Below are 27,253 nucleotides of genomic sequence, written 5' to 3'. Positions count from 1 at the left end.
AAATGTCATGTAGCCACTTTTCAAAACTAAAAACATGTAAATAGCAATCCACTTCCTGCCTTGGTGAAATGCCACTCCAAAAAGGTGGAGCAATTTTGAACAAGACGTTAGTGGACCTGTTTCTACAATCAAGGAACAATATTGTGCGTTATAACAACAAAAAAAGCTTAATGATGGCCAGTTTATGTTAAAATTCAAAGTAAAAAGTATATAGTGTCTTCTTTAAAAGGGGCAATGCAAAATCAAATTTCTTGCTTTCTACCATGTTATAAATTATTGTCTTATTATTATTATGAACTGAAAAATTAATTCAGTAATCCCATACAAAATTGCTTCCTTTGCAATTTTATAAGACAGGTCATACTACCATTTTGATTTGTGATTAATTGTGCAGCCCAAACATCAGTTTTCTTGTACAAGTGATATTTTAGGCCATAGTTCTGTTGTCTATCGCCATGTACTCACTGCTGACCTGTATATTTCATGGCAGTTGACACATTCTGATCAATATTCCTAAAAGTTGTGCAAATGGAAGGCTTTAGCAGCAGTAGCCTAGTGTATTTAATTAATCATTTTTATCAGATTTGTTTTTAAGAGAACTTTCCCAAATCGCACTTAGTAATGAGACAACCAGGCACAAGATTTGCATAATGGCCATATTACATTTTGTACATTTTTGATAATTAGTTATTAGAGAAGAAACAGCATGATAATACATTTGACCTGACCAATATGTCTGCCTTGTTTTGTTGCTGTGTGCAGATAATGAATGAAACCATTTTTAATTGGCTGGCAGGATTGCTGGAATTCTCTCACAGGAGCCCCATTGATTATTAATATGTATTCTGCATCAAAGAGCCAGCTGCCACTCCAATCTCAGCAAAGAAACACGCCAATACGGTACAGGAACAACTTTCTCTTTCACATTTTCACAAAGCACTAACAAAATATCTCCCTGAATAACAAGCGTGGAAGGTGGGACTTGCCTTGTAGATATCTGGGACAGCTGATTCCTAAGGGCCGTGCAATCTTTTTAGCTCCTCAAAGACCTGTCAAGAGCATACGTCTTCTCAGTCTCCATGCACTATTTTGTATTTTTAAGGCCAGTGAGACCTAAAGACAGGAAATAAAGGTACACTGTGTAACTTTTATGGTGGGCGGTTGGCTGCTGGCCTCCATGGAGCTTTGCCTGGAATGTTTCACCGTAAGGGATTAAACTATTTTGCATTAGTAAAAAGGTGCTCCACTGGATTTATATTTTATTATTAACAGAACTGGTTCATTTTAAACAGTTTGTAGTTCTGAAATGTGATTCTTGTGTTTGTTTCTCAGTTCATATTTCAGCTTTGTTGAGAATTACTCTGGACACGTTTCTTTCACAAACAACAAAATGTCTTATTCTGTTTAGATCTGTACAAACATCTTCTGAAACACATGATTCTTGTATTAATTTGTCAGTTCATATTTCAAGCTTTTTGACAATTCGTTTGGACACATTTAAAATATGAACTTTGGACAGAATCCTATTATTAAAACATAAATCGCATATCTAATAGCAATGCTTGTCAGAAAAATCACAATTTTATATTTTTGACAAATTGTGCAGCACTAACTAGTCATTGTATGTTTGGGAGGAAGAGACATAACATGGTTAAACTCTCTGGAAAGTAGATTTTGCCTAATATAACATCATCTCTTAGTAAAGGTGGGTAGTGCTCAGTTACCTTTATTTGAGCAACTTTTTAAAGAAATTGTACTTTTTAGAGTGCTTTTCTAGCAGTATACTTCAACTCCTACTTAAGTCAAATTACATTAATTACTTAATTGAATAAAAGTTTGGGTTACACTTCCCATTAAGTCTACAAGTGATAAAAGTTCAGTGATTTGTGTTTCTTGCACCGTTCCTTCAGATATGTTTTCTCGTTTTTGTGGTGAAAACACAAGATTTTTTGCATTATTTAATGTTTTGTTCTTCAAATTACATTCCAACTTATAAAGCAGATGTTATGTCCAGACAGTTACCCTTCTTTGGGAAGTTTTTTATCCAAATAATTTTTCACTTTTGAGTAATTTCTTGGGCCTCTACTTTGTATTTTTACTTCAGTGAGATTATTTTGAAGTAACATTAACAACTTACTTTAGTACAATGTTTGACTACTCTACCCACCTCTGTCCCTTTGCAACATGCCAATTCCATAATTTTGCATAGATAATATTCCGAGCCCTCTCCTGCTGGTCTATCCCTGGAAATGTGAGTGTCCGTGCTGTGTGTGTGAATGGGAGTATAAAGTCCAGCACGTGTGTCCGCTTTGTCAGTCGTGGTGAATGCAACGCGCACACGGGCTCGGGAATGGTGCCGCAGCGTGAACTATCGATTGGAAAAGCTTTCATTTTCCATATGAGGCAGTGCAAGTGGCCCCGGGCTGCAGCGGGTCAGGCCAAGTGTGGTTACAGAGAGCGTCAGATGTGTGTGCAGAGCAGAGAGGAGTTACATGGTCATCCCTACAATAAGAATAATGCAGAAGTGGTAAGTAGGGCTGAACTATTTGGGGAAAAAATCAGATGTTTTTGTGATTAGATTTGGGAGTTGTGTTTTAAAGGTGCACTGCGTGACAATTCTAGTTGAGAGTCCACCACCTGCTTGTCTCCGTGGAAATATTATTGCTTAGTCTAAATGTTTCACAGTAAAGATTAAACCTAGACAGGTTACAGCACTATGTTATATTACAATTCAGATCTGTGGAGAGTCGCCCCTATTCACAGGAGAATTGTATTTTTGAGCAATAGAAACACCATCTCCTCCACAAATGTTGCCCAATGCACCTTTAATAATAAAATTCTGTTCGAAGTTCTTATTTTAAACTTGTCCAGAATTGACATAGATTGAAATATGAACTGACAAATTAATACAAGAATTTCTGAAAAATTTGTCCAAATCTAAACTAGGGCTGAACGATTTGTTTTCTTTCTGACAAGCACTGCAATTAGTTATGCGATTTATGTTTTAATAATAGGATTCTGTTCAAAGTTCATATTTTAAATGCGTCCAAAAGAATTATCAAAAAGTCTGGAATATGAACTGACAAACTAATACAAGAATCATGTGTTTCAGAACATGTTTGTACAGATCTATCTCAGATCTTTTACAGAATAAGACATTTTGTTGTTTGTGAAGGAAATTATGGCACTTTAAAAACTGATTTCAAAAACTGTTAATTGTGTCTATTCAAATTGCATTTCGATTGTTTGATTGTGATTAATAATGCAGTCCTAGTGGTAAATAAAAGTGTTGTATATTTGTTACTATCATATTTGTGCAGTGGACTTGGAAAAAAGACAAAATGTAGCTGGTTGTTATGGTGGGACTGTCAGTTGTAAAAAGTTGTTGTGGCAGTTATCCACAAATGGTGGAAGATCGCAGTTGTTTTGTTTCTCTCTCCCTAGCCCCCTGGGGTTTGTAGTTCCTGATGATTTTGCAAAACGATGTTCACGAATTTTGTGTATTTTAACCTTTTTAATAATAATAATTCTATTCACGGATTTCAGCTTTCTGTTATAGAGGACATTTGGAGGAGTTTTAACCATTCAAAGGTATAATATTTTGCCTTAAACTGTTTATTGCTATGGCAACTTTTCAATTTTATATCAGTGTGAAGGTTTCAGCACATATGCTTGGGGAACACAAACTTCAAGTGCATATGACATGGTATGGTACCTGTGGACAATAATGATCATAATTTTTTGTTATGTTGCAATTTGTTGAAGAAGTAGTGGTGAGTTCTAAAACAGAATACCTCTTCCTACTAGTACAACAATTCTGTCTAAAAAAAAATTTCTGACTGTTTAAACAAAGTAAAGGTGTTATCATTTATTTATTTTATTTTTATTAGCATCAATCATAACTATTGTGCGATTTAGACAGGTTTGGGCCCTTGTTTACATTATGGTTGAAGGGTAACAATTATGGAATTACCAGATGCTGCCCATGTCCAAACAGGAAGCATATTTATAAACCTCAGAAAGGAAAAAAAAAAAAAAACTAGGCAAGAAATCTTAAAGCTGCATTGTGTAACTTGTCTGGTATAGGGTCTGTTACCAGCTTCTATCCATGGATATTTTGCCTGGAATGTTTCACAGTATGGCATTACACTTATTTATGTTTACAGAGACAACAGGTGACGCCACAGGGCCAAGTCAAATATCAGATCGGCAGAGAGGCGAGCCCTCTAACAGTAAGAATGTAAGTTTTTAAGTCAATAAAAGACGTTATTGAGTAAATGCAAGATGGATAGTAGTGTTGTAGTATTTAACACTGGCCTTGGTCCCGAGACTGGCCTCAAAAATACTTTTTTACAGTCCTGTTCTCATCTCGGACTCAAGCACATTTGGACTCGGTCTTGTCTTGGTCTTGATGATGCCATCATATTTCACTGAGGCCGGTAAATGTGCAGAGGTTGCTAAATATCACTGCAGAACCAGTAATATGGAACTGTAAATGTTATGAACTTGAAAAAAACACTTCATTAACTTTGAAGTTGTTTTCTGTAAAGTGCCATTGGAAGCGAGATTAAAAAAGGGGTTGTCATGGTGTTAATTTTCATTGAATAATTTTATTATTCTTGACACCGTTTTATTTTGTATTTCTTTAGCCGTGTGTGTGTTCTGAGTTTTACTTCCTGTTGTACTGATTGTTTGCCCTAATATGTCTCACCTGTGTCTCATTCTTTTGTGTGCATATACCCTGATTTCTCCTTTTCCCTTTGTAAGTTCAGTTGTCATTATCAGTTTTTTGTTTGGATCTTTGTGTTTGGTCATTCTTTGTTTTATTAAACAATTTTAGAAATTAAGTCTTGCATTTTGGCGCCTACTTCTGCTCTAAACGTGACAGGGGTTCTCAAACTGTGGGTGAGGGTCTAAAAAAAGGGCCACAGAGTGTTTCAGTGCAGTACAGTTTGCTTGGATTATTTTAGCCCTAAATGAACATTAATCAGCTAAAATGGAGGTAGATTTATAAAAGCATTGATATATATGTGCCAAAATAAAAATAAATGTAGGAAATGACAAAGATGGTCTTGATTTGGTCTCGATGTCCCATGGTCTTGGTCTTGTCTTGGTCTCGGCTTTCAGAGGTCTTGGCCTTGTCCTGATCTCGGGACCCTGTGATCTCGGACTGGTCTTGGTCTCAATTATTGCGGTCTTGATTACAACACTAATGAAAAGGTTTAATACCATATATATCAACACATTTCAGACCCACCACCAAAGGTTTCATAGTGCACCTTTAAATAAAACATTGAAGAGTTGTTATATGCATTTTAAACTCTGTCTTTGTTGCACTGAAACTGAAATGTGAATAGACCTGAGGACAGATAGCATGTTTTAGAGCTTAATCCTTGTTTACTGTGTCTGTAGATTTGTCTCCTGTGACTGCAACTTGTGAATGAGCTGGAGGAGTGGTGTTTGCAGGTGTGGAGAAGCGTGACGCTGACTGGGCTTATAGTGTGTGGACTCTTATCACATGTGGAACAACCCTTTCCCTCCTCTCTCCTCCCTTCCTCCATCCCCTCCCCTCCTCTTTCACTCCCTATCACCTGCTCCCCTCATCTCCTCTTCCTCCATTCACTCTCATATTCTATCTCTTGCGCACGTCCTACCTCCCTGAATTTGCTCATATTCCATCGCTCTCTCCTCTGCCTCTCCCTCTATCCCATATCCTCCTCTCCCTCCTCTCGCTCTCCCTCCAGCCCTTTTTGAATTCACTCCTATTCCATCCTTTCCTCCATCCCATCTCCCTTCCTCCTTCTCTCCCTATCACACCCTTCCCTCATCCCCTCTCCCTTCCTCTACCCCTTTTCTTTTTCCTTCTCTATCCTTCCATCCCATCTCTCTTCCTCCTGCTATCCCATCACCCTCTTCCCTCTACCTCCTTTTTTCACCCTCCTCCCTCCATCACTACCCTCTCTCCTTTTCTCCTCACCCTCCCTTCCTACTCATCCCTTTCTCTCCACCCTTCTCACCCCCCTACACTCTCTATGTCTCTCCCTTCTTCCTTCTCTCCCACTCCCTCCCCTCTCCTTAGCCTTTATTTCAACTTCATTTGTCCCCTCCACCTCTTTTCTTCCATCTCTCTTTCTTTCGATACTTCCTCTCTCTACCTTCGGTCCATCTTCTTCCTCCTCCCTCCCTACCTACCTCCATCCCCTCTCCCTTCTTACTCTTGCTTCTCTCTGTCCCCTCTCTCCCTCCCTCTTTCTTTCTGTCCATCCTCCACCTCTCTCCTTTCCCCCTTTCCACTTGTCTCCCCCTTGCTCTCATCTCTCCCCCCATCAGCAGTCTCTCCCTTCCTCTCTCTGCTTCATGCTTCCATGACCACCTCCCCACTTTTATCTGAGCCTCTCGTCTCAGTCTGGTTCCCTTCTCTCCGGGGAAGGCTTGTCACGTCAGGCAGGTTTTAGGTGGACTTAGCTGTGTCTGCCTCTCCACTGTCCCCCTGTACTTCTCTGTGTGGCCACTGTTTTCACATACATGCATACATAGAACTGGATTCATGCACACACGGCTCTGCACGGTCATGAATTATTCACTTTGTTTTCACTGGGCTGGAGAGTGAGAGATGGGGTTTGAAAGAGAGCAGGCTGTAGCTTTTAGCTCCAGATATGTGGACCTATAGCTTCTTAGGATTCTAGTCCACTCTCCATGTTCCTATTGGAGATTATGGTATGTTGTGTTCATTTAGCAAGCTGAAGAAAGCTTGTTTGTATGCTAACCCAGAATAATGCATTCACTGCTTATGGTAGTGTTGTCCAGTTAATCATTGCCTGCCTCCAACCCAAGCTCAGATGATTGTTTTTTCTATTATGTTATTGTTTTGTCTGCCTCTTGTAGTACGGTCACAATTTAAAATTTCAAACTCAATTTCGATACTAAGGAATAGATTCAATACCAATTCCGATACATAAAAATATAATAAAATGCACTCTTTATTTAGAAAATAGCACATTAAAATCGTAATACATATTTTTATATTACCATGTAGTCTTATATCTTCAGTCATCCAGATAGATTCCGTAGTCCCAAATACTAGTCTTTGTGGTTTTATACTTTTTCTGAGACAGCTCAAGTCTCATTTTTGTCATGTGAATGTGACTGTTAAAAATACTGATATCTGCTCAAAGTGTCACTGTCTAGTTTTGATACTACTTTTCATATCGATTATCTGCTTTTCATTACTTTTGACAACACTAGTCTTTAGTCTCCTTGGCATTTCTATGCTATATAGTTGTAATCCACCTGTGGATCATTATGTTATCATTTGTGAAATTATACAATAATTTTGCAATGTTAATTTAAAACAACTTAATAAAAGAAACAAGTCCACTGACCTCTGTGTTAGAAAACTGCAGTGCCCAATGGTAGCAGTTGTCACCGTGAACATAAACATAAAAAACTGTTTTTAAAAATCCACATTGGACCATTCCTTCAATCAAAAAGAAAAAAGTAAACATGTGATTACTTTTTTGTCATAGTGCCCAGCTCTAGTTTACAGTCAAACGTGACCCAATTATGAGATGTTTGATTCAATTTTAATATTAATGTGAATAATCAGAGTAATAGCTTGTAGGACCAAAGCTGATTCATTTCAGTATAATTAGTCAAGATCAACAACATTGACATTTCACAGTGTGGCTTCACAGAACCAAGGGTGATCAGACCCAGAGGTTTGTATTATAATTCAACACATCAACAAACACTGTACAAAACTGTTAGGAGGCATTTGTCCAGCTGCTGCAGCCTGTTCCACATATCAGATCTCTTCCAAAGATGGAGCCCACTCACTTTTTCTGGCATGATGCAATTCACAGAAATTTTACCCAGACATTGCCCCAGTAGAACATATGTGACCATGAATTATTAAGGGAATTCAACTGTAAAGATCTTCAATTGTTTTGGGTCCTAATCTTGAAATAAGAATATTGGATGGGTAATTAAAGATGCGCTGTGAAACCTTTCTGGTGGAGAGTTTCTATGGAGACTAGAAGGAACACCATTAGGGCAAGTTACATGTCAGGTCTGTGAAGAGTTTTACATATATTTTTGAGCAATCACAACTGTAGAACTGTAAAAATGTGCAAGGACATACTGTGGAACATTCCAGGCAAACAATGACATCTCCATGGAAACACGCAGATAGACCCTCCACCAAGTTACATAGTACACCTTTAAATTTTTGTTTTGAATATTTTGATTTTTTTTTCCCTCTGCATTTTGATTTTGACAGATGCCCTTCCTACGCAACTTTTCACCAGTCACATGTTCATCCACTACAACACTGTAACTTAATTTACTTTCTGGGAGTATCACATGACATTTTATTTATAGTAGACTTGAGAAAAAGATATTGTAAAGATGTTTAACCTGATTTTTACTGTCTTAAAAAAAACCCCAGAAAAACAGAACTAGTTTATTTTAAATAGTTTGTAGCTGTCCAAAGTTCTTTTTCTTTTTCAGCCTCCTAGCATCCTAATTATTCACTGCAATGATTTCATAACTTTCAGAGGCTAGAGTGAAGTTTTGGCTAACAACAACTAGCATGCTAACATGTACTTCCTGATTATCAGATTTAAAAAACACTTTATATTTAAATGCAGCCAGAACACAGCTGACTTATTTTGACCTCAAGAGCTCCTTATATAATATATACGTACCAGAACAAGACAAGTTTTGCTCAAATGCATGGGAAAAATCTGGTACAAGCCCTTTAAAGAAACGGTCTGTTTTCATACAAGTGAGCTCCATATATCACAGAGCTTGTTATTTATATATTTGTTCTTGTAGTACCACAATAGTTTCGCCCCTCACCCCTAAGTATCACAATGACATTTGTAAAGTGACTGATGTCTGTAGCATTCATTTTACCACTCTTTACAAAGAAGGTGTCTTGTTTTATAGTCCTACATGCAGCCTGTTTCTTTGTCCTTGGTGGTCTCTTATTGAAAGGGTTTATCTAAGGCCAACACCACATGTTTGCTATGTATACTGCACAGATATGTCAGTGGGCTGCTAATAGTGAAGTCACTTGCTATGTTAACATGCACGCCAGGAAAACAGGATAACTGGTCTAGTGAAAATGCATATAAACTCAAGAACTGTGATTGAGGCTTTGTGAATCGAATCTCAAAGATCACAGTAACACATCTGGAGTAACAGATACGCACTTGGATGGCCGCTGTCTGATCTACATTAGGAGAGGCATTCAACTGTTTAATGTAAGAAATAGTCAGGAAAATATAAGACACGTGTTTAGATATGTACTCACTGGTTTTAGATCAGCAGTGGTGATAAACTTAATTTAACTTATGTTGCTTTGATTTGAGCCGCTATGTTAAAGTGAAAGTGAAAACTACCAAAGCTTCCATGTGTTTATTTGTGTTGAAGAGACTCAAATCAAATGCTCAATGCAAATGAGATGTCACTTATCTATATCTACCAAAAGTGTGGTTAGCCATTTTTATTAGTAATTATAGCTGCAAGAGTGGTTTTGGGGCAAAGACCATTTGAATTTTATTGTTTAGCACACTCAGAGTTCCCTGTGCATGTATTGACTATGCTTGCAGACTTTTGATATCCTTGTAAGAACACATGGGAACAATTTATTACCTTATCAACTTTCAGTCTTTTCATTTGGGCACAGCACCGGTTTAGCTTAATCATTTATAGAGCTCAAATTCTTTGTTGCATGAGAACTGTGCTTGGTCAAACAGTGAGCAGTTAAAGTGGCAATAGTTAAACCCAAAGTTAAACCTGTTAGCTGGACAAAGGTGGGTGAGAGTTGTGACTGTGTGAATGTTTTCAATAGGAGCACTATTGACAGAAATAGTGTTAAACCAGAGCTGTGTGACATTGATCCGTGCTGTTTCTGATGTTACCACAGTCAATAAACACACAGCCATGTGTTAGCTCAGGGGGTTATGGTTCATGGTACATATTATAATTAAATATGTAATTTCTAAACATTATGGATAATTATGATAACTTTGATGCTTTTTAAATAATGTTATATATTTTTACAGTACTGTTTGCGTTGCCGGTGATTTAAGGGTTGGTTGTTTATTGCACATTGCTTAGTGCTAATCACATTAGTAAGTCACACACTCTTATGTAATCCATTTTGTTTGTCTTATCACTGTGTTGTTATAAAGTTGTTGTATACTTATCTGCTCTTTGTGTCTCCCCCTTATCCTTCTCTAATCCCCTAATACCCCTCCTCTGCCCCTGCTCCCTCCCTTCTCCTCTGTTTCTCTTTCTCTCTCTCTCCTCCTCTCTCTCCTGTTCGCTCCCAGCCCTGCGATGTGTGCTGCCAGCAGTGTGTGCGTAGAGCGGGACTGACATCCATGTGCGTGTGGAGAGAGAGCGGCAGACCAAGCCCCTAAAACGGAGCATGCCTCTGCGTCCGGCAGCCGGCAAACATGAGCCACCCAGCCCTCCACGGCAGGAGCAGCGGCAGGAGCAACAGCGGCAGGAGCAGCGGCACGCACAGCCCTACGCGCACGCAGCCAACGGCAGCCAGGGGGGCAGCTCCGACAGCTCCAGGGAAGAGGACAGCGCCATTCCCTTTCCCAGCGCCGGAGTGGGCTTCCGTCCCGGCGCAGAGCGGAGCCGCGCTGCACCCATGGAGGAGCCAACAGGCAACACGGTGGTCATCCGCATTGGAATCCCCGACCTGCAGCAGACGGTAAGAGAGGGATGCTCTGCCTCTGTATGTGCCTTTGATTAAAACAGGACAATGTGTTTAATGTTTCATTCATTCCTACTTTATTCTACCATGCATTTCCATGCACACTTCATGTCTGCTCTCCTGATGCTGTCAGCCCCCTCCCCACTCCAACCCTCTGTGATATCTTATACATCTACTTCATTAACCGTGTTTTACTTGAATGGGGCAACTGTTCACTCTGACAGAAGAGAACTGTTGGCATGGTACAATATGGGTGCATTTGCATATAACATGTTCCATATAGATGGTATGACTGTCATTTCCATCTAATCAGTGCAACTTCTTCTGAGAGACCAGGAGCTGAGATGCAGAAGTGACATGTGCTGAGTACATGGAGGCTCAGGTGGTTACAGTCGTGTGTGGTTCTGAGTTTCTCTGAACATCAATGACCAGGAAAGGGTTTGATGTGTTGTTGCTGATTTGCTCATTGTTGTAATGTGTGTGAAAAGACCCATTGTATCCAAGCAAAGCACCGGCAGCACAGTGCTGGAATAAGGATGGAATGTAAAATGAGTCCACACTGAGAGAAAGAGAATTCCCCAAAGATGCTGCAGAATTGCTGCCTGTGAATAGAAATGGTTTTCATGAGCTCAGGCACGTTCAGAGCACTGGGAGAGAGAGTGGACAGTCCAATCTGCTGGAGACCTGAGCAAAAAGAAGAGGATCTATTACATAATGTCATGGACACAACCACACTCAAAGTCTAAGTATAACAGAAGAGAGCACCTATCTGTCTTAGGAGCCTCACACTTGTGCTGTAGGCACATTCTTTAGCCCTGTGGACCTCATGGAGCAGTCTGAAGTGTCCCTACTTCGCATGTGTGTTAGGGAGCAGATTACACTAGAATAGAGCCTCAAGTAGGATTACATGTCTCCTGCTGGGCCCAAGCCTAGATCAGGAGTGAGATCCATCAACACTGCTCCATGCAACACTTTCTGAGATCTGAGTGACAATAACATGAGCTCCATGGTTGTCTTCTGCTGTTGTAAAGTCATATTGTGGTTTGGGTAGATTTATAGTTTATTATTTGCCATTCATCACTGCTCTAGCCACTCAATCTTCTATTGCAATTGGAGCAAAGACAGACAGCTTCCCAATACTGTAAATGGGTGTCATTCATCTTTACAGGGCAGAGGAGACACTGTTGGTCTATGCAGTCTGGCCCACCTGAATGCTCTCCCCTAGTCAACACTGAGTGTCTAGGGCTAGCCCCCTATGCGCCACCTGATGCAGTGAAACTATGTTATAAACTCATTAAAATTTTAAATGGACATTACTTTTTTCATGTATTGTTTTATTAGCTTTCTAAATTGATATTTGCTTTGCTTTAAATGGTGATTTGAATCAGTAACTGTAACCCAGATTTCTAGATCAGTGATGTTGAAACTGTTTTTCATCGAGGTACTGTGGTAAATGGTTACATTTATATGGCACATTACAACCTTTCAGGCCCTCAAACTGCTTTATATCAAGGAACCACTCACTCATTCACACACACTCACATAGCATTAACATGTGCGCAGACACTGGGGGCGAGGCAGGTTAAGTGTCTTGCCCAAGGACTAAACAACAGTATTCATTTAAGTGAGCTGGAAAAGCATTGCTAACCTGTGGGCAAGGGAATTAGACTGCTCTGCCAAACTTTAGATCTGAGGACTAGCACTCTACCAGATAATTACCCTGAGGGCAGCATATTGAAACATATTTGAACATAATTTTAGGTTTGTATCACAATGCACTGTGGTATTAGGGAGTTTATAGTGGTAAAATTACTTAAATTATCATAAAAATGTACCATAAAAAGTACAGTTTACATTTGGGGAAATTTAGCCTGAAGACCATCAAAACTGCATCTGAGAGCTACGCTTGGCCCCTGGTTCACAGTTTGGACAGGCCTCTTCTAGATCATGTCCAGTGCAAATAGACCTGACAGACTAATGCCCTCTTGAATGGACAGATGGTGTGTCATTTATTGTGGGCATCTCTCTGGGCACTAGTCTACCTCCTCCTGTGTCTATTTTTAGCTTCATTCACACAGGCTCTGGACGTGTCCTGCATACTCCACTCCAACTGTCCACTCCACCTCAGGGGACAGAGGGACAGATAAAGAGAGTTATGACCCAGGCTAACATCTCATCTCGCTGTCCCCGTCAGTGAGACAGTATGTCCCACTGCTCCTGTCCTGACAGGAACTCTCTATTAAACGACACAATATATTACACTAATATCAACTTTTAAAAAGACTTTTAACTAGGATAAGTCAGGATTATTTATTTGAACTTCAGAAGCATTCTTCAGAATTCTGTTGCTTTTGAGTAGAAGTAAAGCAGTGATGCATACATATTGACTTCACTGGGCTTGTTTTGTGAAGTTAGAAATGTGTTCCCAATAGCCATGCTGCAATGCAATGTTTTTATTTCTAAATAAAAACAGCAGAGGGTGGAGACACTGAATCCATGATTTTCAGATACATGTACTAAAAAAGCTTGAAGAAAACTTGAATAAACATGGGAAAAGTTGACGTAGAGTTTAGTGTCAGTCTTGATCTTGTAAGTAATTTATTTTAGTTCTCAATAAAATTTTCCTATGCAAACCTTATTTCTCTGCTTGTTGCAATTGAATAATCATGGTGATTAAATATGTGCTGAACTCAGACCTTGCAGGTAGACATTAGAGATGCAGTTAAGTTGGAAGATTTGTTTGGGAAAATAATTCCGCTGTGTGGCTTGAACAATGGTGGTGGTAAAGAAGAAGAGACACTGGAGCCGCTGAGGAGGCTAATGTTTCTGCTGCTGCAATGAGAATGGGAATAGATTGCCTGCTGTTAGTGAAATATTAGAAAGGAGAACAAGAGTGCACATGAAGATGTGATAGGAAGAGGTAAAGGCTGTAGCCTGTGATTGGCTGGCATTGACAGAAGGAAGAAAGGAAGAAAGAAATAGTTGTCCTGCTTACTTTTTAAAATTATTGTAAATGTATGTCTGCCTCTTCTGAAGCTATGGGAGAAAGAGTGTGCTTTATTTCTGCTCTTTGTAAACTGTAGTTTCATTGATAGATAACCGTTGCGAATACCCCCAACACGCACTTTTATTATCCTGTGGCAATTTACAAAGAGTAATTTTTGAGACATTTGGCATGCTGCTTCATGGAGATAAGATGCTGATTGGTTTGTGATGGAGCAGTCCACATGAAAATTGAAGTGGTCACACTCTTTGATGCAGACTGAGATAATGCTTTGATATTGTTTGAATTACAGGTATACTAATTACACTTTTAAAAAGCAAACATGTGGTGAGTCATCCTATGCTTTCTTTGTGACTGGCAGTACCATTAGATCCCACTGACATATTTAGTCTCGCCTGTCAACAGCTGTAGAGGGGAGGTTTTATGGAGATTGTGTCCCAGTGTCCCACGTGCTGGACTGCTTGTGCTTATGGTGGTGCACGAGACATCAACGAACACAGTCAAGTTAGTAGGTTAAACCTGTTGCCTAGGGCCTGGCAGAGACATATGTGAGCTTTACAATGAATGGAAATAATGACTGACTTGTTGAAAGTGAGGCTGATTGTGGTAAGAGGATGGAATGAAGGCGCTGAGGAGGCTGAGATTCTGCTGCTACGGTGGAGGTGAAAGCAGAGGTTTTTTGCATACTTGGCAGATGGCAAGGTATTTGAGGTTGAATATACAATTCTCTGAGCACTGTCAGTAGTGGGGCGAGGTTTGTCTTTACTATATAAAGCACCCTCTCATGCTCGGTTCCCTTGACCCCTGCCTTGTGTTACCCACCAACACCCAGCATGATTGCACCTGAGAAAGATGTCAAGACGTGTAGTTATTTCCACAGAGCATCATGCCACTGTGACTGCACTATTCAACGTGTTTGTGAATAAACAGTGAGTTGCCAAGGTGCCGGTCTTTGATCAATTAGACCCGTGTGGAATAGCCAAAATTACTGGTGAGGTGTCCAAGTTGGCCTATGGACAGTGGAGGGGATCATCTGCTGTCGTGAGTGCCTTTTATTGTGGAAGAACTGTTCTGGTCTACATGTGGAGTGCTTATTGTGAGTGTGAATAGGTCTATAGTCATTCAGTTTTAAATCCACGTTTGTCTTATTTTGGGGAAGGCTAAATCTAGAATTTGAAAAATTTCTTCGGCCCAATCTTGGAGTGCTGATGCTAAATCAATTCTGTTTTATTGTGGGGATGTTCAAGCCCAAAACTTTGATTCCTGTGCCCACCATTGCCCACTCAGTTACATCAGTATGTACTGTATGTTCTGGCCCTGAACTTCAACAGGCTTCAAGACTTAATTAAATGCTATTGAGTTTAGGAGTTTTTCTCCTATATAGCAGTGGTGGACATTTAGAAGTTACCTATAATTATTTGGGTAACGTCTTGTTGAAATAATTCAGAGAGTAGTATATGCACTTCATACTTTTAGAGTCATTTTTGAGAAGACAGAATGGTTGTTTACTCTTTCCTCTAGAATAAATCTATATGTTTATTAAGTTTCTTTTATGCAGTACTTTGGCTGTTTTGGTGTAGTTGGTTCTTTGGCTGCTATATGTAACTCTTTTATTATCAATTTGGTTTTAGCTTTTTGATGAAAGGCCAGCTATGGGCCAGGATAGAGATTATTCATTACACTATTCATTTTTAGGAGTGGACCCAGAAAGCCATTTGTAATGTAGATTGCTTATTTAAAATTTAGCTCCAAGGTTGAAACACTTGCAGATGGAAATGTGTGAATTCCTTTGTATTTTTAAATATAAAACCACCTTGGTCATTTCATGTATTTTCCCCAAAAAGAAACATTCTCATTTTTAATTGTATTTAAAAAGGTCAGGATGGGTGCTAGGGTACGGTTAGGTTAGGATATTATACTTTAATGGGGTATTGACTGCTGAAACATAACATATTTAAATCACCATGTTATGTTTTATTGTTTTGTAAATGCTTTATTATGCAAAAACTCCCTCTTCATAGTGCTGTCACATTGCAGTTTAAAATCAGTGTGGATCTTGCCAATCAAACTATTGCACATCGCAACAGGTTTGTCAAGTTGTAGTGTGTTTGTAGGCATGTGTGTATGCCTTTGTATACTGAGGGTGCATGGATGACTAGGGCTGAGCATTACAGAATCGTACTGCTAACTGCAAGGAGGGTTCAAGTAGTGCTCGGGAGAGACTGCAAGATTACTTAGACATGCATGACATATAAAGGACCTTCACGCATGTTTTTGATGAGGGAACATTATAACATTATGCATTGTACATTATAACATGGTAGAAAGCTCCAAAAAGTTGATTTTGCATAATTTTAACTCCAAAATGTCGATGCACTGTCCAGAATATGAGATCCCAGGCATGTCATATTGCTCATGTTTTCAGTGAAGTACCAATCATCGCATTCACAGTTTGAGCCAATTTCAATCACAGCACAATGATTAGCTCACCTGAACATTGTTAGCGTTTTGGCTGGAAAACCATGTGCCACTCTTAATCTACTGTTCACACACAGTCAGTATTTCATTAAATTTACTAGCTTAGGTTTGTCAAATCCCAATTTGATTTTACCTCCTTGTCCCATTATTGAGTAGGCTGATTCATCAACCGGTTTCACTTGGAAACCGTGTGACCTTGCAGCATTAGAATTCGTTCACTCAACGGTAGGCGGGTACTTTTTTTATTTAACCAGTCGCTGCTATTTGGTCGTGACGTACGTCTAACCGGGCTAACTGGTATATTAAGTTTTTCCAAAATCCCGTAGGAAGAAGGACAATAACGTCTTTCCCTTTGATGAAATTCACCAAACATTCCCTTTGTTCGGCTTTAAAGCCTCGATCTTGGGAATCGTTGCCAACACAGAATGTATGGCTCTTTGCTGATTGGCTGGTGCTCGGACTCGCACTTCCGGAGTTCTTGCAAACCATCTAGTGCATTCCGATTCCTGACCTAGTCGCTGAAGAGAAATGAAATTGAGCGGAGGCACTAGGTGGCGCCAGCCTTATGGACTACGTTATACTGATGACTTTTCAGACAAGCATTGCAATTAAGTTTTGGCTTGCAACATATGTTTTTTGTGGTCACTGTTTATTATTATTTTCAGTTAACAATTGCAAGGATGAGGAGATGCATGCAACCTGTGACCCAGTAGTGTAAAAGTGTCTTTGAAACACTGTCCCAGAAAGTCTTTACTTTTGGATAACCTCAGAAAATATGTAAAATGTCCCTGTTATATTGAGGTCACACAGGGTACAGTTAGGGGAGGGATTTCATCTTGAATAATACATTTGGAGTAAAATATGTTTGGTGAATAAAACTGAAAATGAAAAACGTGATGATTAGGATTTCTAGATGGATGTTTTGATGAGAGGACTGGGTTCAAAGTTCACATTTTAAACATAACCAGGAGCATTAACATTTGAGAGAAGAATGAAATCTGAACTTCAAAAATAATTCAAGACTCAATGCATTTCAGAGCATTTTTGCTGAGGCCTAAACTACAGGGTTAGCAGGCTTTAGACAGAGTAATGTTACAAAGGAAATTATGTTACTTAAAGGGCCTATGTTATGTTATTTTCTGTTATGATGTTGTTTCATCATGTTAATGTGATGTTGTTTTAAACAATCTGCTCCACTGCATTTTTAAATTCCATACAATTTCACTAGAATGATTTGGATACTTTCAACACTGGAATTGCCAATCTCTTCAGAACAAAAAGTAAAAGGTAGCTGATAACTTAAAAACTTAAAATCTTCTACACTACATAAGAGCAAAAGGTGGAACAGAGCATTTAGAACTTTGGAGATGTAGACAGACTAATAAACTAGGATTGCTCAAATAAATGTGAATTGTGTAATATAGGACCTTTAAATAATTATAGTTCTTGTGATTTGCTTTATGTAATTAAAAAAAAAAATTGATTTGGTTATATCTTCTAACCCAATGCTGTACTGTACCACTTAACATTCAATAGCAAAGTCAGTGAGCTAAGTTGGGGTAAGCGCTCTCCTTTGGTTGCTCGGGCCTTTGTCCACTCTTTGCTGCAGTCTGTATTGTGTTGCACCTATGTGTGAAGTGCTTATTAGGATGCAGGGGAGTCTTCTGTGTCGTGCTCACTGTGTCTCGCTCCTTCACTGGAGAATACACACACTGCCAAAGTTTGTGGACACAGCAAAAGATGTTGGCTAAAGAAGTTTGGTAAATTAAAAAAAAGATTGCAGAGATGTTAATTAAGACATACTATGTGAAATCAACTTTTAAACATATTTATACAGTGTTTTTTTGATTGTTTCATTCATAGTAGGTGAATGAAGGTGCCGTGTGTAGCTTTTCACATGCTGGTCTCCATGGACATATTCGCTTTCCTGGAATATACCTCCACAGTGTAGGGCATTAAACACATCTACACAGTAAGAATGTATATTTTTTTTCTAAGTATTTCTTAGCAGTATTACTCTATATAAGCAGTTCTGAAAGTTCAAGTTTTGAAATTTCTTTCACTTTCACACTGTTTAGCTAATTTATCATTATTGTTTAAACTTTATAGTCATATTGCTTTTTTTTCCCAGAATACTTTGATTACTTTTAATGCCAGCAGATGGCGTGGAAGCAAAGGCAAATACAAAGATTCTCTCCAATGCTCAGTCCCCAGGCCTATGTGACCCATGCTTCCACTTGACAGTTCTCCAGTTCTTATCATACAAATGCATGATACAAAACTGTACACAACTTGATAAACATGATGCAATGTCCAGTGGTGCCATTAGCAGGATGCATGCTGATTGTGTTGAGATAGAACTCTAACTTAGTGCAGAGAGCAAATGTAGGGAAGAATCAGAATCTCAATTTGACTTAAAATGTGTTAACATAGATTATGGGCACCGGAAAACCCCTCTCACATAGTGCCTCCCCAGAGCTAGGAACAACCGTGTTTGTATTTGCAATAGCTGCCGTTGTTTGTTTTATTGGGAGATTTCAGAGCACAGGACAGGCAGTGAATGTGAAGTGGCTCTAGTGGCAAATGACCACAGCTTACAACTTGTGACTCTTTACAAATTCAGGTCCAGGGATCCCTGCAGATGGAGAGCCCAGTTCTTCTGAGTGGTGCAGTTTAAGGATGCACACAAATGGTTACTATGCACATTTATATAGCCTAAGTCTACACGAATATCACAGTATCTTTATCTAATATAGATTCTGACTTCTGATACAAATGCATGCAAAAGGATTAGCCTTATTCAAACAATTACACCTCATTCACCTCACTTGACATTGATAATAATAGAAAACTGTTACTATTAGGGCTGGGAATCACAGGTTCCCTCATGATTCAGTACAATAGACTACACATGTGACAAGTGACAAAAGCTTTATGTTGACAGTATCAAATCATTTGAACACTTGTGTTTCTTGGACCACTCCTACACATATGATTAGTTTTTCTCATTTTTGTGTCATTCCTTTAAAGATACTGTATCATTTTTTTGTGTGCATTATTTAATTTTGTCAGTCCAGTTACATTCACTTTAAATTATAAATTAGATGTTACATGCCCATAGTTGTTCTTTAAAGTACTCTTTCTTAGTAGTGCTTTTCCCAAATTATTTTCACTCTTGAGTCATTTCTTGGACCACTACTTTGTACTTCTATTTGATTAATATTATATTTTGAAGATATGCTCTTGCTACTCTACCAATCTTTGACATCTCCCACCTCCGCACACAATTAGTATATTAGTCGTAGTCTTTTAAAATGTCTTGAACAGTTGATGTCTTTATACCCTGACAGTTACCCAGTGTTTCCCTCCCTTTGGCCAGCGGAACAGATGACTTAGCAGTGAAATTATTATGGGCTCTCCCCTCTTTGAGTTTCTGCTTTTAACAACTGAACTCTGTCCAAACCAAACAGCCAGGCGTCTTACAGAATTGCCCCTTCTAGTTGACATAGCTTTCTCAGCAGAATGCTGGTACAGTAATTTAATTGTCAAATGTGTGTTGCTTGTTGGAGGGGAGAGGGGCTTGTCTTGCCTTGGCTGAGGGTTTGTTGTGACCACAGAGCTAAGTGGTCAAACTGGATTAGGAGGTTAGAGGGGTAATTTCAGGATTAAACAAGAGTTTATCAGGCCACCAACCTTGTACTCTGACGGTAGGTTTACTTTGAAATCTATTACTGCTACTGTTCCTTCACAGTAATGTTTCAGCTGGCAGGTGACACAACTGGATGTTTTTTTAATTTAAAAAATACATTGAATATCTACCAACAAGATATACAACTGCTTTCTCATCATACTGTTGGAAGTAGTGTTTTTACAATACTAAAATTTCAAACTCAATTTCAATACTAAGGAATAGACTCTTCAGACAATCAAATGTAATTTTCAGCATGAAATAATCGTACTTTCATTCATATTGCCATGCAATGTTATATCTGTGTAATTCCTCAGTTGTCCGGGTAGATTCCATAATGGCCCATGTGTGTATACTAGTCTGTGTAGTCTTATACTTGTTCTGATATGGCTCAAGATCATTCTAAAGCTATTCTGCAGTACTATTTATTTTTTAGTTTTAGTATTGGCTCACTAGAATCCTTTGAATAATTTCAAGGCCTGGAATTTCCAATACCTACTAAACAAAAGAAAAAAGGTAATTGTTAACTTGAAACCTACCACGTCCTGACATCATAAGGTGGAACAGAGCATTTTGAACTTTGGACATGTGGACAGACTAATAATGCAAGCATGTGTGAATGAAACAAGCCACATCTCCAGGCATATTTTTGGTGAAGTAACAAAATTCTAGTATGGCTAGTTATTTTTGTGAAATATTAGACCTTCACATTTAGAACATCTGTAACTTTCTTCTTAGCTTTTCTTGACAGTGAACGCTGGAGTACAAATTAATAACTGCAGTAAATGGACAGGTCAAACCACGCACCGTTGTCCATAATTAGGTGAAGTCTGAGCTCAGCGTTTCTGTGTGAATAGAGTGTGTAGTAGGTGTATGCTGTGCCTTTCAAGGTGTTTCCCTCTCCAGTGTGGCCCATTAATCCAAGTTAATTGAATCAATGCTGTTTTTTCCAGTCTGTCCCTGGAGTTTAAGGTGGTAATAGTTCAAAGCACAAATGTGTACAGCTGCTGTGTTCATTTCATTTGTGAAGGAGCAAAAAAAGACACAATGTCCCGCTGTGTTGGGAATGGACACTTTGTCAAATGGCAGCAGCCTGTGACTGGTCCGAGTAATACACTGTTTTGTTTACAACCAGATGTGGCCTCTTGATGTGGTCCACTGCAGCAACTGGGTCCGTAGGGGAGTTAATATTTCCTCCGAAGAATCAAATAAAATTGAACATTTGTAGTAAGTAGCAGAATATTGCACAAATACAAAACTAAATTCTTAAATTTTTAAATCAAATGGACTAGATTTGAATCAGGGTGTGAGAGGGTAAAAAAAATTGAAGAAGCACCTGGGCCAGCTGCGACTCCTGTGTTGGAGCAGTTTTGTTGTGGTATGACAGTCACATTCAGAGCAGTACTCTGCTCTACTGTTGTGTTACTGCCTTTGAACACACAAGACCGCATGTTCACAAGATAATTAACCACTTATCAAGGAAAAAGACTTTCTGTGGCCTCTGGTGTCCGGCCAAAATAGACCCCCAACTGAAAGAATCCAGAGCACCGGGGCACCTCCGCCTGCACCACTGCTCTGCACTGCATGTGGTCTGAGCTCCTGTCATTAATTTGAATTATTCGAATTTCCTGAGGCCATAGCACCGGAGATGCACCACATGTAGTCTGAGCCTGGGGTTAGCAAAACCTACTATTTATATATAGAGAAGTACTAAACAGCATCTTCATCAGTGAAAAGACAGATGAAACTCCGAAACCAAACTCCAGCTAACTCACTCCATGAATTCTCCTTTCTGCAGATATCCAATCCTTATAAATCCTTATAATGCTAATAAAACAAGTCAATACCAACAACCATTTCAACTACACAACTGAAGGACCACAGCTCTAGTGACATAACACAAGTGCACAAAACTGGCTTATATATGAGTGTATTTCAAAGAGGGCTCTATGATATGTTGATTCATGTGACAATATACAATTTTGGTGATATCTTGATTCAGTACTGCCTGTAAAGCAGCACTTTTGCCCACTTCCTCCTCCTATTGGTCAGCCTCCATTAGGCTCTGTATGAGTGACAGCTGGATTTTTCCAATGACAGGGAAGCATAACTCTCAGAAGATGCAGGGGCCTTTAGTTAAATCTTAAAGACATACAACCACTATAAGTCTCATTGGCATATAACCCACCCTTAATTTCAATACAGTTCACCACCTGTATACATTATTTTTTACCATTTAGTTTTTTGCTCTTTGTAATTATATTGTATTGTGTTAGCTACTGTGTCCAAGTAATTTCCCTGTGGGTCAATACAGTTGGTCAAAGTCTCATCAGTTTCAGCCAGACAGAAAGCAAATAAGACAAGTTGAATATTCAGTGTGCTCATGTCATGTCTCTTAACTGCTTAAAAAATCTGAATGATTAAATACTGGCTATGATGTTTTTAGAGCCAGCATAAGTTTGTAAATATGAGCGTTGTTGCCTCTCTCCCTGAAGGTTGAGTACTTTTAATGAGTGTATATTTCACATGGGCAGTGACAGCAGAGTCTATGGAGAGTCATCTGAGTTTCCATTCTTCTTTGTGCTGAGTGCTGAGTGGAGCCGGCCCTGTGCTCTGTCCATACATCACATACTGCTGTAAGGGACCCACAATGGCCTGTCTCCTCCTTTGTGTGCGCGTGCCATCTGTGGCTTTCAGATACTGTGCTCAAACTGGTCTTCATGCATCATCCACGTATACGCCATAATTAGGATGGCACTTAAGTTCATATTAGGTCATAAGATGTGGTGGTGCAATCTGTCTGGCAATGATGGGCAGGAGCCTATCAAACTCATTGAGAAATGTCAAAAAGTCAAAGGTCACAGAGATGTTATTCCTTTTGCATGGAATGTTCCGCAGAATGGCATTAGAAGTGCTTTGTGTAAATTTTCTGGTGGAGTCATATTCTTTTGTCCATGGAGATGTTATAGCTTTGTCTGGAAAGTTTCACAATCTGGCATTAAACCTGTCTTTCTTCTTGGAGACCAAACCAGACCTAGTTACAGGCCAGATCTGTGTGTATAAAACCAAGGTAAAGCTGTTTGATGTGATATTGTGGAACATTCCAGGCAAATGAGTGACCTATCTATTGAAACAAGCAGGTGACAAACCCCTAACCAGATATATATACATAGTGCACCTTTAAACGTATCTGTCTTGTATTCAGTTACCGGTGTTTTTATTGCTTTAAAGAACAACTACGGAACACATGCTTACTTACTGTGAGTGAGCTCACCTCTTCACAGATCAGATCTATAAGCACCTAAAATGTCTGGTCTATGTACTTTATTGATCACTTCTTTTTTTTTCTTTTGCATTAGACCCATTTTTCAATACCAGTCATGAGATGAGACCCATCTCCAGATCTTGAGCTAGACTTAGTCAACCTACCTTAGCTGGATGATTTGATCCATGGTGCATGTTTTGGGTTGATGGTGGAAACATAGTGCCCTAAGGAAACTCACTCAGACACAGGGAGAAACATGCAAATTCCACACACTAAGTTAAGGGCTGGGAGTTGAACCTGGAATTTTCTTGCTGTGAAGCATGGATTCTAAGCATGGATTGCCAACAGCGCTTTCATGTCAAACTGTAAACCTATTTTTCACACAAGTCATAATTTCATCATCTGGCTATTTATTTTTAGTTATGATAAAAGGATCGCCCTAGTATCCAGCACATGTGCTATTCCTTTTATTTTTCTTAAGGCTGAGAGTGATGCGTACAGCTGTGTGGAGTGCAGAGTCATGTTAGCCTGGTGTGTAGTGTGTGAATAAGGCTGGCATACACGTGCTTAGTAAAAGCAAACTAATGGTCCCCCTGCTGTCCCACTGCTGTCTCTATTATGTCACGCCGCCATGGAATCACCATAATACATAAACATTCACATGTCCTCACACATCACCCAAGTGTCTTTTCATTTGTCCTTCTTATTTTCTTCTTCTTCTTTTTCCCAATTTGTATTTTCTTGTCCACAATATCCATGCCCACATTTTTTATTCTACAGCGTCTCCTTGTGTCTGTTTCACACTGCCCCAGGGCTCTCCATATGGGCCTCTGGACTCAACACCCCCATCACCCCCTCTGACCTCCCATGACCAACACACTCTACCTACCTCACCTACCTCAGCCCCCCTCCACCCCCCCAACCCCCCAATAAAAGCAGCCACTTATTTCAGTAAGTTTATGACTTAAATATTCCCTCCCTGAGTGTGTTTATGTGAACTTGGACATTTGAAATTGCAGCTGAAACTGTAAAACAGCTGTAGTTTAAACACGCTCCACCTGACCTCATTCACTCTCTCCCTCGCGCTTTCACATGTCATAAGACCAAACCCATTTTGGCCTTATTTGGAAGTTCAAAGGGTGTTGCTAACCAAATACATATTTATTTTCTATGTAAATGAGCATGAAGGTGTTCGTAGTTGGGTGTTGGTGAATTAGGTGCAACTGTCACCTAAGAACGGATTTGACAGCTTAAGAACGCTTTGTGAATCTGGCACTGAGTTCTCTCAGCATCTTCCTGAAGTGGAAGATACGGACATTTTTAAAGAAAAGATTTGTTAATGAAGCCCATTATCTCCTCATGTCCACAGCATCATCTCATGTCCACACTGTCTCTTCATAGCCATAGTGTCTCCTCTTGCTCACACTGTCTCCTTATGTCCACGCTGTCTCCTCATGTCCCCAGTGTTTCCTCATATCCACACTGCCTCCTTATGTCCACATTGTCACTGCATGTCCACAGCGTCTCCTCTTGTCCACACTCTATGTCATGCCTGTCTGTGTCCGTAGTGTTGATCAGATCTGCTCTTTTCGCCCTGCTTCTGCCAGTCACTCTGCCTCACACAGAATTACACAGAATGATCCGTCTGCATAAAACTTCTCACATGGAGAGCGTTAAAAGGTTTGCCCTCTGACCAGCAGGGGGTGTAGTGCCATTTGACTCACCCAGTGCACTAAGCTACAGCTCTGGAGTACACGCTGTGGGTTTGCTCTCATTTTGAAGGGTGATGAGTACTGCAAAAAGTAAAAATAAATAAATACATGAATTGAATGATGAATTATTAAACTAAACCAACTGGTTTAGTTTTACTTGTTTAGTTTAACTTATTCCAGGATGTCTCAAAATTTGCATAAATTAACATGATGAATTTTAACTCTGAAACTACTGGTACCACTTTGAAATACTTACACCTTAATTAGCCTTAAGAAAAACTTAATTCATAATAATTGAAAATAAAAGTAAAAATAATGAAATAAAATAAGTAATAAGTAATTAGTAACTACTCAATTAATAACCCTAATGTCTTAATTAAGTTGTTAGTAAACCTAAATGAGTCTGAATAAATTATTTGTTCATTATGAATTACATCTTTATGACGCTGTAGTAGTGTAGTTATTATAACAACTTTTAATATCACATAAACTGAACAAAATTTCTGAATAGGTGTAGAAAGTCTAAGACTAAGTCTATAGTCTAAGAACACGGTACTACTGGAGAATCTACTACTAATATGTTGTGATGAAAAAACAATTTTAAGCCTTTAGTCATTTAGCTGATTAATTATGATATTTAGAACTAATAGAAAGTAGAAGGAACTGTATATTGTATGAGGCAGCAGAAGATTTGGAACTTAATCAGAGTGAGTTTGATCTGCTTTTTTTTTTTCTGTTTTGCAGTTGGAGTCTTGGGAGTTTAATTTGGGTCAGATACACAGTCAGAGTAAAGAGATACTTTAGTCTACAAATAGCGCCCCATTAAATATCCTGTGTATAACTGTAATAAAATCATACAATATTTGTTCATCAGATTTAGCCCATGCAGGTGCACTGACAGGCGACTAACCCTTTTCTCTCCTCTGCTCTCGGCTCTTGTCTCTCCAGAAATGTTTGAAATTCAATGTGGATGCTCCGATTTGGCTGTCCAAACAACGGATCCTATGCAGCCTTAACCAGAGCCTGAAGGATGTCCTCAACTACGGCCTGTTCCAACCTGCTTTCAACGGCAAGGCTGGCAAGTTCCTGGATGAAGAGAGACAGCTTAGAGAATACCCTTTCCCATCCATTGCACCTGTACCTTACCTGGAGGTAAGACTATGACCATGTGTGATCCTGTACTATGCACCTGCTTCTGCCCAGAACCAACCATGTACTATGCACCTGTCTCTCTCCCAAACTGACCCTGTACTATGCACCTGCCAGTCTCTCATCACTCTTCAAAACTGACCTTGTTCTATGCACCCATCACAACCCCTGTCATTCCCTCAAACTGACCCTGTACTATGCTCCCGCCATTCCCCCAAACTGAACATGTACCATGCACCTCTCACTCCCCACAGCTGACACTATACTATGCTCCTGTCAGTCTCTCCAGCTGATCCAGCTACTGTACTATGTACCTCACAGTTCCCCAAGCTGACCATTTACTATGCACTTGTCAATCCCAATGTCATTGTTTCAGATTGATCCTGCTCTAAGCACCTCAGTCACTGCCCCAAACTACATTTGATTCAAAGTTTCACTGAAAGCATTGTGCCGGATGTGCATGTGCATTTGCATTTCAAATAATCTTTGTTTAAACATAAACATTTTTACATTATTAATCAGAAGCTGTTTTTGATCAGAGTGAAACAAGTGTGAGTACTGTGGGCGTGATTTTGTAGAGAGCATAATGTTTCTGTCATGATATGTCATTCATAGCACAGAGAAGAGTGACACTGTCAGCAGCAGCTGTCACCATGTAATTGTAGGGCTGTTTTATCTTCATGTTTAGCAGCATTTTCAGATTTGAATAACACTCACAAATATACTTTTCTGAGTGTTCATTGCGAGTAAATAGTGAAGGAGTTGAATGAAAATGTGTGCCTGTGCAGTGCGCAGGCACCTGCCTCTCTGCTGTAAGTTATTGATTGATCTCTGCTCTCCGGGCTCCACTTGATATGATTGACAGGTTCAGGTGAGCTGCTCCGAAACCTTTCCTTTGCAGTGGATTACCCTGAGGAGCACAGTCACACTTCCTGTTAAAGGCAGCAGTGAACAGGGGCCAGAAGGTTAAAAGAATGCAAAAGCTCCTCATGTCGAATATGCGACTGTGCATGAGCTGACCAGATGAAAACTGACTGCCACATCCTGCTTATATTCAATATATGAGTGGAATCAAAGTTAACCCTTAGACAGCACAGTGTGATGTAACTGTGGGAGCTACGCTATAGTGCATCAGAAACTCTAACAACTGAAGCAAGTAGTGTTGGATGTTTATAAGTTGTTGTCAAATCAAACTGGAGGGTCACACCAGCTAAATATATTA

The 27,253-nt window shown here is 39.4% G+C and overlaps 1 protein-coding gene across 1 annotated transcript in view; it reads left to right on the top strand.

Moving 5' to 3' along the window:
- The first annotated feature begins 10,438 nt into the window (after nt 1–10,438).
- Nucleotides 10,439–27,253, top strand: part of shank3a (SH3 and multiple ankyrin repeat domains 3a) — a 126,653-nt gene continuing 109,838 nt past the window's right edge. Inside the window, exons 1-2 of the mRNA XM_055155420.1 lie at nt 10,439–10,732; nt 25,831–26,034. Of these exons, the coding sequence (XP_055011395.1) occupies nt 10,439–10,732; nt 25,831–26,034 (498 nt within the window). The remainder of the gene's footprint in view (nt 10,733–25,830; nt 26,035–27,253) is intronic.

The sequence above is a fragment of the Boleophthalmus pectinirostris genome, unplaced genomic scaffold, assembly GCF_026225935.1.
Source record: "Boleophthalmus pectinirostris isolate CB_2022bp ecotype Guang Dong unplaced genomic scaffold, ASM2622593v1 HiC_scaffold_2, whole genome shotgun sequence".
Taxonomy (NCBI): domain Eukaryota; kingdom Metazoa; phylum Chordata; class Actinopteri; order Gobiiformes; family Gobiidae; genus Boleophthalmus; species Boleophthalmus pectinirostris.
The sequence above is the reverse complement of the archived record's forward strand: the minus strand, read 5'-3'. Positions and strand labels throughout refer to the sequence as shown.